The sequence below is a fragment of the Cucurbita moschata genome, unplaced genomic scaffold (genome assembly GCF_002738365.1).
Source record: "Cucurbita moschata cultivar Rifu unplaced genomic scaffold, Cmos_1.0 Cmo_Scf00012, whole genome shotgun sequence".
NCBI lineage: Eukaryota > Viridiplantae > Streptophyta > Magnoliopsida > Cucurbitales > Cucurbitaceae > Cucurbita > Cucurbita moschata.
The window spans coordinates 3,325,799-3,339,595 of record NW_019268528.1 but is presented as its reverse complement, the minus strand read 5'-3'; the positions used below and the strand labels follow the sequence as shown (position 1 = coordinate 3,339,595).

General features: G+C 34.0%; 2 protein-coding genes across 5 annotated transcripts; both read left to right on the top strand.

The window, feature by feature from the left end:
• Positions 1 to 245: 245 nt before the first annotated feature.
• Positions 246 to 4,915, top strand: LOC111450754 (beta-amyrin synthase-like). Its single transcript, XM_023091026.1, is given in 15 exon segments — positions 246 to 446; positions 1,749 to 1,928; positions 1,997 to 2,275; positions 2,365 to 2,616; positions 2,759 to 2,783; positions 2,786 to 2,946; positions 3,052 to 3,165; positions 3,255 to 3,374; positions 3,440 to 3,562; positions 3,656 to 3,754; positions 3,845 to 3,904; positions 3,993 to 4,039; positions 4,146 to 4,548; positions 4,635 to 4,718; positions 4,794 to 4,915. Coding segments are annotated over 15 exon segments (2,259 nt in total). The 3' UTR covers positions 4,905 to 4,915.
• A 3,688-nt stretch (positions 4,916 to 8,603) lies between these two features.
• LOC111450753 (lupeol synthase-like) lies at positions 8,604 to 12,701 on the top strand. Of its 4 annotated transcripts, XM_023091020.1 has the most exons (14): positions 8,604 to 8,812; positions 9,403 to 9,609; positions 9,678 to 9,956; positions 10,046 to 10,297; positions 10,473 to 10,661; positions 10,768 to 10,881; positions 10,971 to 11,090; positions 11,155 to 11,277; positions 11,371 to 11,469; positions 11,559 to 11,618; positions 11,704 to 11,750; positions 11,846 to 12,248; positions 12,347 to 12,430; positions 12,508 to 12,701. In XM_023091020.1, exons 1-14 carry the CDS (start codon positions 8,612 to 8,614, stop codon positions 12,616 to 12,618), a joined length of 2,289 nt encoding a protein of 762 aa, XP_022946788.1. In that variant the 5' UTR covers positions 8,604 to 8,611; the 3' UTR covers positions 12,619 to 12,701. The 4 variants fall into 4 exon arrangements, with proteins under 4 accessions (XP_022946788.1, XP_022946792.1, XP_022946791.1 ...); XM_023091024.1 differs by lacking the exon at positions 9,403 to 9,609; XM_023091023.1 differs by lacking the exon at positions 10,971 to 11,090.
• Positions 12,702 to 13,797: the final 1,096 nt, after the last annotated feature.

The following is a 13,797-nucleotide window of genomic DNA, read 5'->3' as shown; positions in this document are numbered from 1 at the left end:
TTAAAACCCGTCTTTTAGGGAAAAGTTTCTACACTCTTATAAAGGGTGTTTCGTTTTCCTCCCCACTAACGTGGGATATCACAAAATAATTATTTAAAATATTTAGATTAATTTCATTTTGTTTAATAATTCATTGGATTTTCTTTTTCTCTACCAAGACATTGACATAACGAACATAAAAGTAAAACCCTCATCTATATAAGTAGAAAAAATTTGTATGGAAAGGCACAATTAAGAGAGTGAAAATGTGGAGACTTACGGTGGGAGAAGGAGCGGATGATCCGTACTTGTTCAGCTCCAACAACTTTGTGGGGAGACAAACGTGGGACTTCGAGCCCGATGATGGCACTCCAGAAGAGCGAGCTGAAGTGGAAGAGGCTCGTCAAAATTATTACCATAATCGTTTCAAAGTCCCATGCAACAGTGATCTCTTTTGGAGATTTCAGGTCCTCTCTTTATATATTATAAAAGTTTTTTATTTTCTAAAATCAAATATAGATTTATAGGTTTAAAAATGACTAAATCTAACGTTAGTATGAGTTTAAAATGATCTTTACATGCATGGAATGTGTGTCTCATTTGAAAGAGAGTTTGAATAGCTGAAGTTAGAAGGGACATGATTCTTTACGAAGAACAGAACTTAGTAACCCTTCTTCTTCAGCTTCTTATTTTACCATCTATGTTTGAACTTATAAGATTCCATTTCATAATAAAATTCAATTTTTTTTTTTTCTCAATTCAAAATTTTGCTAAGATTTCAAGTGACCCATTTCGAGTCGTCGAACAACCTCCCCTTAATTAAGGTCTGGGGATTCACTCTCAACAATCATCAATAATCCTCCCCTCGAACAAAGTACACCATAGAGCTCTCAAACAGCCTCCCCTTAATCGAGACTCAACTCCTTCTCTGGAGTCCTCGAACAATGTACACCCTTTTTGAGCTTAAGCTCTCATGATATGATATTCCTTACATATAAACTCATGATCATTCCCTAAATTAGCTAATGTGAGACTCACTTCCAACCATCCTCAACAATTGTTAGTAGTTTACTTAAAAAATATCCTTGAAATCTTGATAGTGTTCAAAAAATACCCTTAAACTTTAAAAACTTTCATTAAAACCCTTCAAATTTTTTAAAAAGTTAAAAAAAAAAAAAACCTTCTTCGTTAGTACTAACACCCTTTAACTTTATAAAAAAAAAATAATAATAAATCTATCGAACTCCTCATAGATTATAACTTTTTAATTTTAATTTTAAAAAAGTTCATAAATATTTTTGAAACATGGTACCATCATATTTTTTACTTTCAAACAAATTTAAATGGTGTTTTCAAAGTTTTTAAAACAGTTTAGTTTAAACGTTTAAATTTTTAAAAAAGTTTAAAGATATTAATAAAACTTTTGAAAATTTAAAAATATTTTTTAATGGCTTTCCATTTTAAAGAATTGTTTTTTTTGTGTGTGTTTTAAGAGTATTATTCAGAAGTTTAAAGATATTATTTAAGTTTTTGAAAATTTTTATGTAAGGATATTTTTATTAATTAGTAGATATTTTTATTGATGAGTGAAGGTAAAATGAAGGATTTACTTCATATTTTGAATTCAAAACTTTATGAGTAAATTCAGTCTACGTCATCATTAAATGTAAAATTTGGAAGGAAGTAGACATATATTTGATTGGTCTACTTTATCAATAAATGTGTATTTAAATAAGTGTTTGAAGGGACACTTCTTTTGTGAGGATCAGTTTCTGAGAGAGCGAAATTTCAAGCAAACAATTCCAATAGTGAGAGTGGAGGATGTAATAGATAAGGAAACAGCGAGCATTGCACTGAGAAGAGCCACCAACTTCTTTGCAGCCTTACAAAGCCCCCACGGCCATTGGCCTGCTGAAAACGCTGGCCCTATGTTTTATTTCCCTCCACTGGTACTCTTCCTTTTTCTATTCATTTTATCTTATATACTTCTACCACAATATTACCCTTTTCTTTTCAGGTATTTTCGTTGTATATTACGGGACATCTCCGCATCATATTCTCAGAACACCACCGAAAGGAAATCCTTCGTTACTCATATTGTCATCAGAATGAAGATGGTGGATGGGGATTGCACATTGTGGGACAAAGTTGTATGTTTTGCACTGTTTTTAACTATATTCAACTCCGTTTGTTGGGAGAAGAACCTGACAAGGATGAGTGTTTTAGAGCTCGAAAATGGATTCTCGATCATGGAGGTGCTCTTTACATACCCTCCTGGGGAAAGATTTGGCTCTCGGTTAGTACTATATATATACGTCTATACTATTTCATTTGAAATGACATCACTCAAGTTTAAGGAACTAAACTTATAATGTAACTATGTAGATTCTGGGAGTTTACGAGTGGGAGGGAACAAATCCTATGCCTCCAGAGTTTTGGTTGTTAGGGAAATTACTTCCTTTCATTCCTCGAACTTTGTTTTGCTATTCTAGATTGACACTTCTTCCTATGTCATATTTATATGGGAAGCGATTTGTTGGACCCCTCACACCTCTCATTCTTCAATTACGTCAAGAAATCTATACTCAGCCATACAATCACATTAAATGGAGTCCAACTCGTCATTATTGTGCAAAGGTACGCTCCTAAACCATTCAACCCTCTCTACAACAACAATGCACGAGTAAAGAACAAATCAATATTCAACCTTTCAAAAGGTTTGAGATTTGTACGGTATGAGACTTTGATTACTTTGATTGAATTGGACATGATGATGTAGGAAGACAAATGCTTTGAACGTCTTTATTTCAGAAGCTTGCATGGGATGCTCTTCAATACTTTGGAGAACCCATTCTTAATAGTTGGGCTTTTAAAACAATAAGAAATAGAGCCCTTCAAATAGCTAAACGTCATATTGATTATGAAGATCATAACAGTCATTACATTACAATTGGATGCATTGAAAAGGTTAATTTCATACTTCTTTTTTCTTTTAGGTCATAATTATAGATAATAATATTACATTAATAAATATAATTGAGCTAATATGGTGGAGGGGTATTGAACATGCAGCCATTGTTCACACTTGCTTGTTGGGTCGATGATCCTAATGGGGAAGCTTACAAGAAACATGTTGCTAGAATCAAAGATTACTTATGGATTGCTGAAGATGGAATGAAGATGCAAGTATGTTTTACCCATCATTCAATATTTGACTAATTTATAAATAAATAAATATTATCTTTCGATTTTGTCATACATACATACATGAGCAGAGTTATGGTAGTCAATCATGGGATGTTGCTTTTTCCATTCAAGCGGTTCTTGCAACAAATCTTCACCACGAATTTTCAGAGACACTTAAAAAAGGACATGACTTCATTAAACAATCACAGGTACTAAAATTATTTAATTTAAATAAATATTTGTTTATATTATTTTAATATATACTCATATAAAGGTTAGAGAGAATCCTTCGGGTGATTTTCAAAGTATGTATCGTTACATATCAAAAGGAAGTTGGACATTCTCTGATCGAGATCATGGATGGCAAATTTCTGACTCTACTGCAGAAAACTTACTGGTATTTTATTTTATTTTCATAGTTTCCATAAAAAAGATATTAAAGCTTAAATCAATTTACTAATCTCATACATTTATATAAATGACATGTCAGTGTTGTTTGATATTTTCGACCATGCCTTCCGACATAGTAGGAGATCCAATGGAACTACAATGGTTTTTCGAAGCGGTCAATATCATATTATCCCTTCAAGTAAGGATTGCAAGTTCGAATTTACCTTAGAATTATCTTTTTCATGTCAACTTAACGATGAATTGGTGAATTTTGTTGTGAAATAAATAGGCAAAAAATGGTGGAGTCTCAGCTTGGGAGCCTACCGGAGGTGTACCATCGTGGTTTGAGGTACCTAAGGCCTTATTTGAGAGTTATTCTTTGATAAATCATAACAATTAATTAATAGGATTATTTTGTTGTATCTTAAACTTTTCAGCTATTGAATCCAGTGGAATTCTTAGAATACACGATATTGGAGCTCGAGTAAGTAGACAATCTAATAATATTACACGAAGATACATTGCATTGGACTGATTATTATTATTTGTTTTGTTTATGTTCTGATAAATCATGGAATGGGTAAAATTAGATATGTAGAATGCACGTCATCGGCGATACAGGCACTTGTTCTGTTTAGGAAGCTATTTCCGAATCATAGAAAGAAAGAGATAAAAACGTTTTTAAGTAAAGGAGTGAAGTATTTGGAAGAAACTCAGAAAGAGGATGGATCATGGCATGGATATTGGGGAATTTGTTACACTTACTCAACATACTTCGCTGTAAAAGGATTAGTGACAACGGGAAACACTTACAATAATTCCTCAACACTAAGAAGAGGTGTAGAATTTCTTCTTAAAATTCAATGTCCGGACGGTGGGTGGGGAGAGAGTCACATTTCATGTATGCAAAAGAAATACATTCCGCTTCCTGGAAATTCTTCCAATCTTGTTCAAACTTCCTTTGCTTTAATGGCTTTGATCCATTCTCAGCAGGTTTGTTTTACTCTTTAAATTCAATTAGTATGTAAAGCTTTTATATATATATATATATATAATAAAGAAATGGCGTATGTATGTAGGAAAAGAGAGATCCAACTCCTCTTCACCGTGCAGCAAAGCTATTAATTAATTCTCAACTGGAGAATGGTGATTACCCTCAACAGGTTGGTTATCGTTATGTGTGATTTGGTTAAACTATAACTTTTGTGAATTAAAAAAGAGAGTTATTTGTATGACAGGAGATAGGTGGAGCATTTATGAACACATGCATGCTACACTATGGACTATATAGGAACGTATTCCCATTGTGGGCACTTGCAGAGTATTGTAATAAGGTTTTATTGCCATAGTCTCAATGCTTTTAGCTTTTGTTTCATTCCATCTCCATATATATATAAAAGACATTTCAACTTTTGCTTCTCTTCTTCTCATCGTTTCCAATAGTGATTTAAATTGATATTCGCATACTACAATTTAAATTAATATTTAAACATCAAAATGAATATTCACACATGATTATGATTTGAATTAATAATTTCAACGGGTCAGTAAAGAGTTAAAAAAACAATTACGAATGCATTTTTTTTTTTAAGAACTAATTCTTCTATCTCAACCTACCAACCCTTTCCCACATTCACTCAGGCCCAACTGACTCAATCCCATGCTCAATTAACGTCAAATCCCAATCGTCATAATAAATTTCCTCCCAAAATATCAAAGTTGATTAATTGCCTTTGCTAAACGAACAATACTCTAGGGCCATAAAGTGCATACTCATGCTCTAAAGTTTGTTAGTACTATGATACGTACTCTAAGTGCTCATGATCTTTCCACACGTAGTGTGTTACGAGGCCCTGATTCCTCTTCTAGGTGGAATGTCCTATATCACAATCTACAATGTAAGTCATCGAGGATAATGACTATTTTATGTGGGGAGAGTGTCACACCATCACTAAGAAAATAGTAGGTTGTGATCTCACATACATACTAACAAGGTAGCGTCTCTCAAGTGCAACCCTTCCACCCACATGAGGGCTGTAACGACATAGAAAAAAATTGTGTGGTCGCCGAAATTCTCGCACCCACCTCGGTCTCACACCCACCCGATGCTCCTGCTTCGCTAAAGCAATCCCCCGAACGTCAGAACGACATTTCAGAGGAGAGACAAGGTCGCCAGAGAAAAATTGCAGAAGTTGGTAAGCAAGATGACGTCTCGGGTCCAATACGCTACCTGCAGCCCAACTTGCAACAAACCGAAAAATCGACCCACTTTACCTTCAACACAAACCATCTGCAGCCAGCCCGTTAGTAGGCCTGTAGCCCGTGATCACCATACTCCCGAGGCCCAAACTGCAGCCAGACCAAACACCAGCAGCCACAACCCGTGATCCGCGCCTCGACCTGAAAACGACCTACACACGCAGCTTCTCCCTAGTACACCTTGTGTCACCATCTGCAGCGTGCACCCCTTCGGGCTCGACTCGACTCCATGGCTCAGTTTCTTGGATATTCGGCTCGGTATTCACTTTTCAGCCTAATATCTAATATGTTTATCTTCAAGTGATTGATTGTGTGTTCTCCCTATGCAGCATGTTTATCTGCACAGAGCTAGAATTAGGATACTAGAGACAGGCTGTCTAGACGATGACCTAGGTTAGGACACCTCAATAGAGTGAGAACCTTAGGATTGTGAGCAGACAGGGTCTAGACCCTAGTGCTCCGAACTAAGAAAGACTCAAGGAGTCATAAAAGCGTACACTAGGGTTCCGTGTTAAACCACCCTAGCTGCTCTATGAACCTAGTAGGCCTCCTTGACAATTTATGATGAAGTGTTTAGATTGTGTTTTCCATGCTTTAAGTGAGATAGGAATATCTCCCAACCAAAGCATGGATGAAGTGGACCAAGTTAAGATTAGGGCATTAGAGCTAGAGTGGTTTACACGTTAACTTAGGTCAATACGTTTTCAGTAGACCGAGTATTCTAGAATAGAAAGTAGCGATTAGAGGTTTAGACCTGAGTGCATCCAAAGATCAAATTAGCCCAAAGAAGTCAATCCCCAACCTCCTGAAAATGCGAGATGAGACTTAAACCACCTAGATGCCCTAAAGATCTAATAAATCTCAATAGCAAGGACGGTTAAGAAAGCCTACAAGGCCTAGAAATAGTGTGACGATGTCATCCAAGTCTTTGCCTCCTACCTCCTCTGGTATACCTTTAGCACCAAGTCTTTGACTCTATGACCGTGTGGGAAACGTTGTTAGCTAACTTTTTATGGAGGATGTCAAACAAGCTAGTTATCATATTATCCTAACATATTTTATGAGATAATGTCTCAACCCAAGATACGGAGCTAACTAAGTTTAAGAACAAGAAAGTAATTCAACCTAAATATGAGATTTGACACTAAGTAGATTAACGACACTAGAAATGAGTGAACCTCCTCCAAACTTAAAAGTAGGTTTGTGAAACTCAAATAGCTGGAGCACTAGACCTGAAAAAGTCCATGGTAACTTACTAGGATAAGAATGGATCGAGTCCATAAGTAGGTTACTTATTCAGTATTTTTTATACTCACAATTTTTTTTTTTTTTTTTATCCATAGGCGGTGGGGGAGCATTTGAACAAAGGGTGTCGTCCTAGAGTGTCAGTCTTGTCTTTGTATTTTTAGATCTTTTGTATTTTATTTTTAATTAATCCCAACCGCATTCCCCAATTGTATTAAACACGAACAATACCGACTTGTAGTTGAATTTATTTTTTTAGTTTAACTATGGTGTGGTTTGTTTTAATTTGATTTAAATTTACTATATTTTTATCTTTTATTTTATTTACTTTTGTTTTTGTCTTTTTTGCCACGGTATGAGATTTGAAGCTTATCTTTTATTTTATATGCTTTTGTCTCATGTCCCTACTGCATGCATGACATACCTAATATGCTTAGAAAATCCTATAAAATAGTTTACTAAAACGTTTCTGTGGACACAGCTCATAAAGTAAAATCATTTAAACTAACAATAGAGTCAATAAAATAGCAAAATTTAAATAACAAGAATTTAAAAGAAATGCGACACCCTAATTTAACCTAAAGGCTACAATATACAATCAAAATACAATTAAGCGGACTTTATTTTCATGGTCTCGTAGAGACACCGTCATCTATATATGGGTACCTTACCTTCACCTAAAAAAAGTAGTCATGACTTGAGTATGTAAAAATACTCAGTAAGTAGTCATACTGTTGGTGTCGTAAACTGCAGTTACATGTAATCACGATGAGTCCTATCTTTCCATACAACTTGTTTTTGGTCTCAGGTAAGGGTTGAATGTGTATTACTGCTCTGCACACATTCTACATATGCGCACATAATTCAATTAGGCAGGCTCATTACATACCCCTTATTCACGCTTCTAAAAGTCACAAAAGAAGAGGAGCGCATATAATATCATGGTGTATTCGTACATACTAACGAAAAAGTATTCCGATCCAAATTATTTTTCGAAAGTAATGAAAGCTTGGAATAGTACGTGGACTAATAAGTGAGGGCCATAGTCTAGTACTGTCCATTCAATTAAAATGATGGGTGTTGGGCATTGAATTTATTAGGTGGTGGGTGGTTGTTATAATTAAACCTCCCACTTGAACTTTTTTTAAAAAAATAATAATAATAAAGTGGACTTAATTCTTTGATACAAAAGGAACAACCTAGAATATTAGAAATGTTGTAAGGTGAATGTAGGTAGTAAATGATATGAGATTAAAAATTTTGTTACACATTCCACATAAAATTATGATGTTTATATAAATATTAGAGAATAAGTTAATATTATAAACATCTTAACACTTCTAAATAAGTTTAAATTACTCATCGAAATTTTCTGTCGGGAAGTATCGACTTTTCTCACTTAATTTCATGTAAAAATTCTTCCACTTTTCTCACTTAATTTCATGTAAAAATTTATTGACATTGACAAGACCGATGAACAATAAAGTAATTCCCTCGTCTATATATGCAAAAAAGACATTTGTGTGCAAAAGGCACAATTGAGAGAGTGAAAATGTGGAGACTTAAGTTGGGAGAAGGAGGAAACGACCCGTACTTATTCAGTTCCAACAATTTCATGGGACGACAAACGTGGGACTTCGAGCCTGATGATGGCACTCCACAAGAACGAGCTGAAGTGGAAGAAGCCCGCCAAAATTATTATCAGAATCGCTTTAAAGTCCAATGTAGCAGTGATCTATTTTGGAAATTTCAGGTTTGATTGTAATTAGGATATAAATCATTTCAAATGTTTATCAATTTTAAGCTTTTAACTTTAATAATCATATTTTACTTTCCTAAATCTAAATTTGTTTTGGGTTTAGTTTTTTCTTTTTATGACATAAAAAATAGATCGATAGGTTTAAAAAGATATTAAACTTAACATTAGTACGAGTTTAAAATGATTTTAAAACTATATCTAAAAAAATATTCATGAAATTTTAAAAATAGTATTAATATCCCATCTTTTAACCTTTTAATATTAATTTTAAAAGATTGGGAGTATTTTTAATAAGATGTTCATAAAATTTAAAAAAATGTTTAAAGGTAATTTTTAAAGTTAAACTATTAATTTAATCCATCTAAAATTAACCATTTTTTTAAGTTTAAAAATATTATTTTGAGACTTTTTAGATAAATTGTAAAATACTTTTATTAATTTAACCCAAATTTAAAACTTTCAGTAAATTTAGTCAACTTCATCATTAAATGTAAAATTTGGAAGGAACTAGACACATATTTATTTGGTCTACTTTATCAATAAATGCGTATTTAAATAAGTGATTGAATACATCCTCCATACAGTTTCTAAGAGAGCGAAATTTCAAGCAAACAATTCCAATAATGAGAGTGGAGGACGTAGTAGATGAGGACAAGAAAGTAGCAATAATTAAGAAGGAAACAGTGACCATTGCACTGAGAAGAGCCACCAATTTCTTTGCAGCCTTACAAAGCCCTCACGGCCATTGGCCTGCTGAAAACGCTGGCCCTATGTTTTATTTCCCTCCATTGGTACTCTTCCTCTTTCTATTCATTTTATCTTATATAATTCTACCACAATATTACCCTTTCCTTTTCAGGTATTTTCGTTGTATATTACGGGACATCTCCACATCGTATTCTCAGAAGAACACCGAAAGGAAATCCTTCGCTATGCATATTGTCATCAGAATGAAGATGGTGGATGGGGATTGCACATTGAGGGACAAAGTTGTATGCTTTGCACTGTTTTTAACTATATTCAACTCCGTTTGTTGGGGGAAGAACCTGACAAGGATGAGTGTTTTAGAGCTCGAAAATGGATTCTAGATCATGGAGGTGCTATTTATATACCTTCCTGGGGAAAGATTTGGCTCTCGGTTAGTACTATTTATATACGTCTATACTATTTTATTTGAAATGGCGTAACTCAAACTTAACGAACTAAACTTATAATTTAACTTTGTAGATTCTGGGAGTTTACGAGTGGGAGGGAGCGAATCCTATGCCTCCGGAATTTTGGCTGTTAGGAAAATTACTTCCTTTCATTCCTAGAAATTTGTTTTGCCATTCTAGATTGACACTTCTTCCTATGACATATTTATTTGGGAAGAGGTTCGTTGGATCCCTCACACCTCTCATTCTTCAATTACGTCAAGAAATCTATACTCAACCTTATAACCACATTAAATGGAGTCCAACGCGCCATTATTGTGCAAAGGTATGCTCCTAAACCATTCAACCCTCCCTATAACAATATATGAGTAAAGGAATTATAGAATTTCTACCCACAAATCAATATTCATCCTTTCAAAAGGTATAAAAATTGATAATTTCCATTTCATATTAGGTATGAGACTTTGATTACTTTGTTTGAATTGGACATGATGATGTAGGAAGACAAATGCTTTGAACGTTCATTATTTCAGAAGCTTGCATGGGATGCTCTTCAATACATTGGAGAACCCATTCTTAATAGTTGGGCTTTTAAAACCATAAGAAATAGAGCCCTTCAAATAGCTAAATGTCATATTGATTATGAAGATCATCATAGTCATTACATTACAATTGGATGCGTTGAAAAGGTGAATTTCATACTTCTTTTTTCTTTTATTATTACCATTATAGTTAATGATATTATATGAATAAATGTAATTGAGCTAATATGGTGTTGGGGTTTTGAACATGCAGCCATTGCTTACACTTGCTTGTTGGGTTGATGATCCTAATGGGGAAGCTTATAGGAAACATGTTGCTAGAATCAAAGATTACTTATGGATGGGTGAAGATGGAATGAAGATGCAAGTATGTTTTACCAATTATTAAATATTTTACTCATTTATAAATAAATAAATATTATCTTTCATCTTTACCATATATACACACACGAGCAGAGTTATGGTAGTCAATCATGGGACGTTGCTTTTGCCATTCAAGCAATGCTTGCCACAAATCTCTACCATGAAAATTCGGAGACACTTAAGAAAGGGCATACTTTCATTAAACAATCCCAGGTACTAAAATTTTATAATTTGAATAAATATTTGTTATATTATTTTAATGTATATTCATATAAAGGTTAGAGAGAATCCTTCCGGTGATTTTCGAAATATGTATCGTCACATATCAAAAGGAAGTTGGACATTCTCTGATCGAGATCATGGATGGCAAATTTCTGACTGTACCGCAGAAAATTTACTGGTATTTTATTTTATTTTCATAGTTTCAAAAAAAAATATTAAATTACTAATTTCTCATATATATATATATATATATATATAAATGACGTGCCAGTGTTGTTTGAGATTTTCGACGATGCCTTCCAACATCGTAGGAGATCCAATGGAACCACAATGGTTTTTCGAAGCGGTCAATTTCATACTATCCCTCCAAGTAAGGATTGTAATTCGAATTTGCCTTATAATTATCTTTTTCTTGTTAACTTAAGGATGAATTGCCGAATTTTGTTGTGAAATAAATAGGCAAAAAATGGTGGAGTCTCAGCTTGGGAGCCTAACGGAGCTGTACCATCGTGGTTTGAGGTAGCTTATTCCATATATAACTATTTTGTGAAGCAATACTTAAATACATAATAAATCATAACTAATTAATATAATTATTTTTCAGCTATTGAATCCAGTGGAATTCTTAGAATACACCGTATTGGAGCGGGAGTAAGTAGACAATTTAATAATATTACTTAAAAAATATTACATACGAATAAATGACATTGAACTGATTATTATTTATTTTGTTTTGGTAAAATTAGATATGTAGAATGCACGTCATCGTCGATACAAGCACTTGTTCTGTTTACGAAATTATTTCCAAATCACAGAAAGAAAGAGATAGAAACATTTTTAAGTAAAGCAATAAAGTATTTGGAAGAAACGCAGAAAGAGGATGGATCTTGGTTTGGTAATTGGGGAGTTTGTCACATTTATGCAACATACTTCGCTATAAAAGGACTGGTGGCAACTGGAAACACATACCATAACTCCTCGACCATACGAAAAGGTGTGGAGTTTCTTCTTAAAATTCAATGTCCAGACGGTGGATGGGGAGAGAGTCACGTTTCATGTATGCAAAAGAAATACATTCCTCTTCCTAGGAATTCTTCCAATCTTGTTCAAACTTCCTTTGCCTTAATGGCTTTGATCCATTCTCAGCAGGTTTGTTATACTCTTTTACTTCAATTATTATAAGTACGTAAAGCTTTTATATATATATATATATATATATATGATAAAGAAATGGCGTATGTATGTAGAAAAAGAGAGACCCAACTCCTCTCCACCGTGGGGCAAAGCTATTGATTAATTCTCAACTGGAGAATGGTGATTACCCTCAACAGGTAGGTTATTGTAATGTGTGTGTTTTAGTTAAACTATAACTTTTGTGATATTAAAAAGAGAGTTATTTGTATGGCAGGAGATAAGTGGAGTATTTATGAACACGTGCATGCTACACTATGGACTATATAGGAACGTATTCCCTTTGTGGGCACTTGCAGAGTATTGTAATATGGTTTCATTGTCATAGTCCCGACCCAAATTTATTTAACATGCTTTCCGCCTTTGTTTCATTCCATCTCCATATATTTATATATTCTTTTAAATTGGACATACACGTTTCAACTTTTGTTTCTAACCGTTTACAATAGTGATCCATTGATATTCGCATACAGTAATTTTAAATAATATTTAAACATCATATAATTTCTTGCAAAATCATCGATGTTTGTGGTGAGCACCGCAAAATCATCCGCTGATTAAGCACCGCAAATCATCCATGTTTTTCCTCTCAACAATAAAATCAAGAACATATTCATTATCAAGATGTTTGTGACGAGCTATCCAGATTCCGTCACCAGTAGGTAGCCTCCTAGATCTTGAATTGACAATAGATATTCTCAATCATTCTCCTAGACCGAGAACTGTGGTTGGCAAACTGTTCTCGATCGTCCAATATCATGACTACGTTATAAGTATCTTCGAATTTCTCACCAAAGCTCAAAGGTGGCATGCTCAAGATGTTCGTATTTTCTTTCACAACATCTTTGCGAGATTCGGTGATGGAATGATTAGATGATGAGTAAGCTTTCAAGTTAAAAGATGTCTCTCCATTATCACTAACAACGATCTTTAGCAAATGCCCTTCATTGGAAGAACCTGTCAACCTATTTTCTCTTCCAACGACTTCTACTTGACCATAAACAAGATCTTCACAAAGGGGACATAAGACTATTGGCCAAAGTGATAAGATATCCTTGTTCGAGTTAACCTCTCTAAAGGAATCAAGAACTTGATGCTTATAGTAGTCCATGCGCATAAACCTCTCAAGTAATTCAAGGAGAACATCGATCTTGGTGTTCTTAAATATCAAAATTTTCTTTTTGGCAGAATCGGCCAAATCCATCTTCAAAATTTCGGAGATTAATTAACACATCCTTATTACATTCACTAGTCTGATTAATCAGGATATTCACTTGTTCCAATCAAATTAAATGGGATAAATTACCAATCTTGGAGTAAATCATTTATGCATGAACCAATAAGTGATGATATTCAATTGTTCCAATCAAAGTAAGTGGGACAAGTTACCAACACTGGAGTAAATCATTTATGCATGAACCAATAAAACCACATTGGGAGGCAGCTCTTTGAGTTCTAAGATACATCAAAGACGGTTTACTTTCAGGGTTTTGCATCTTCCCGTGAA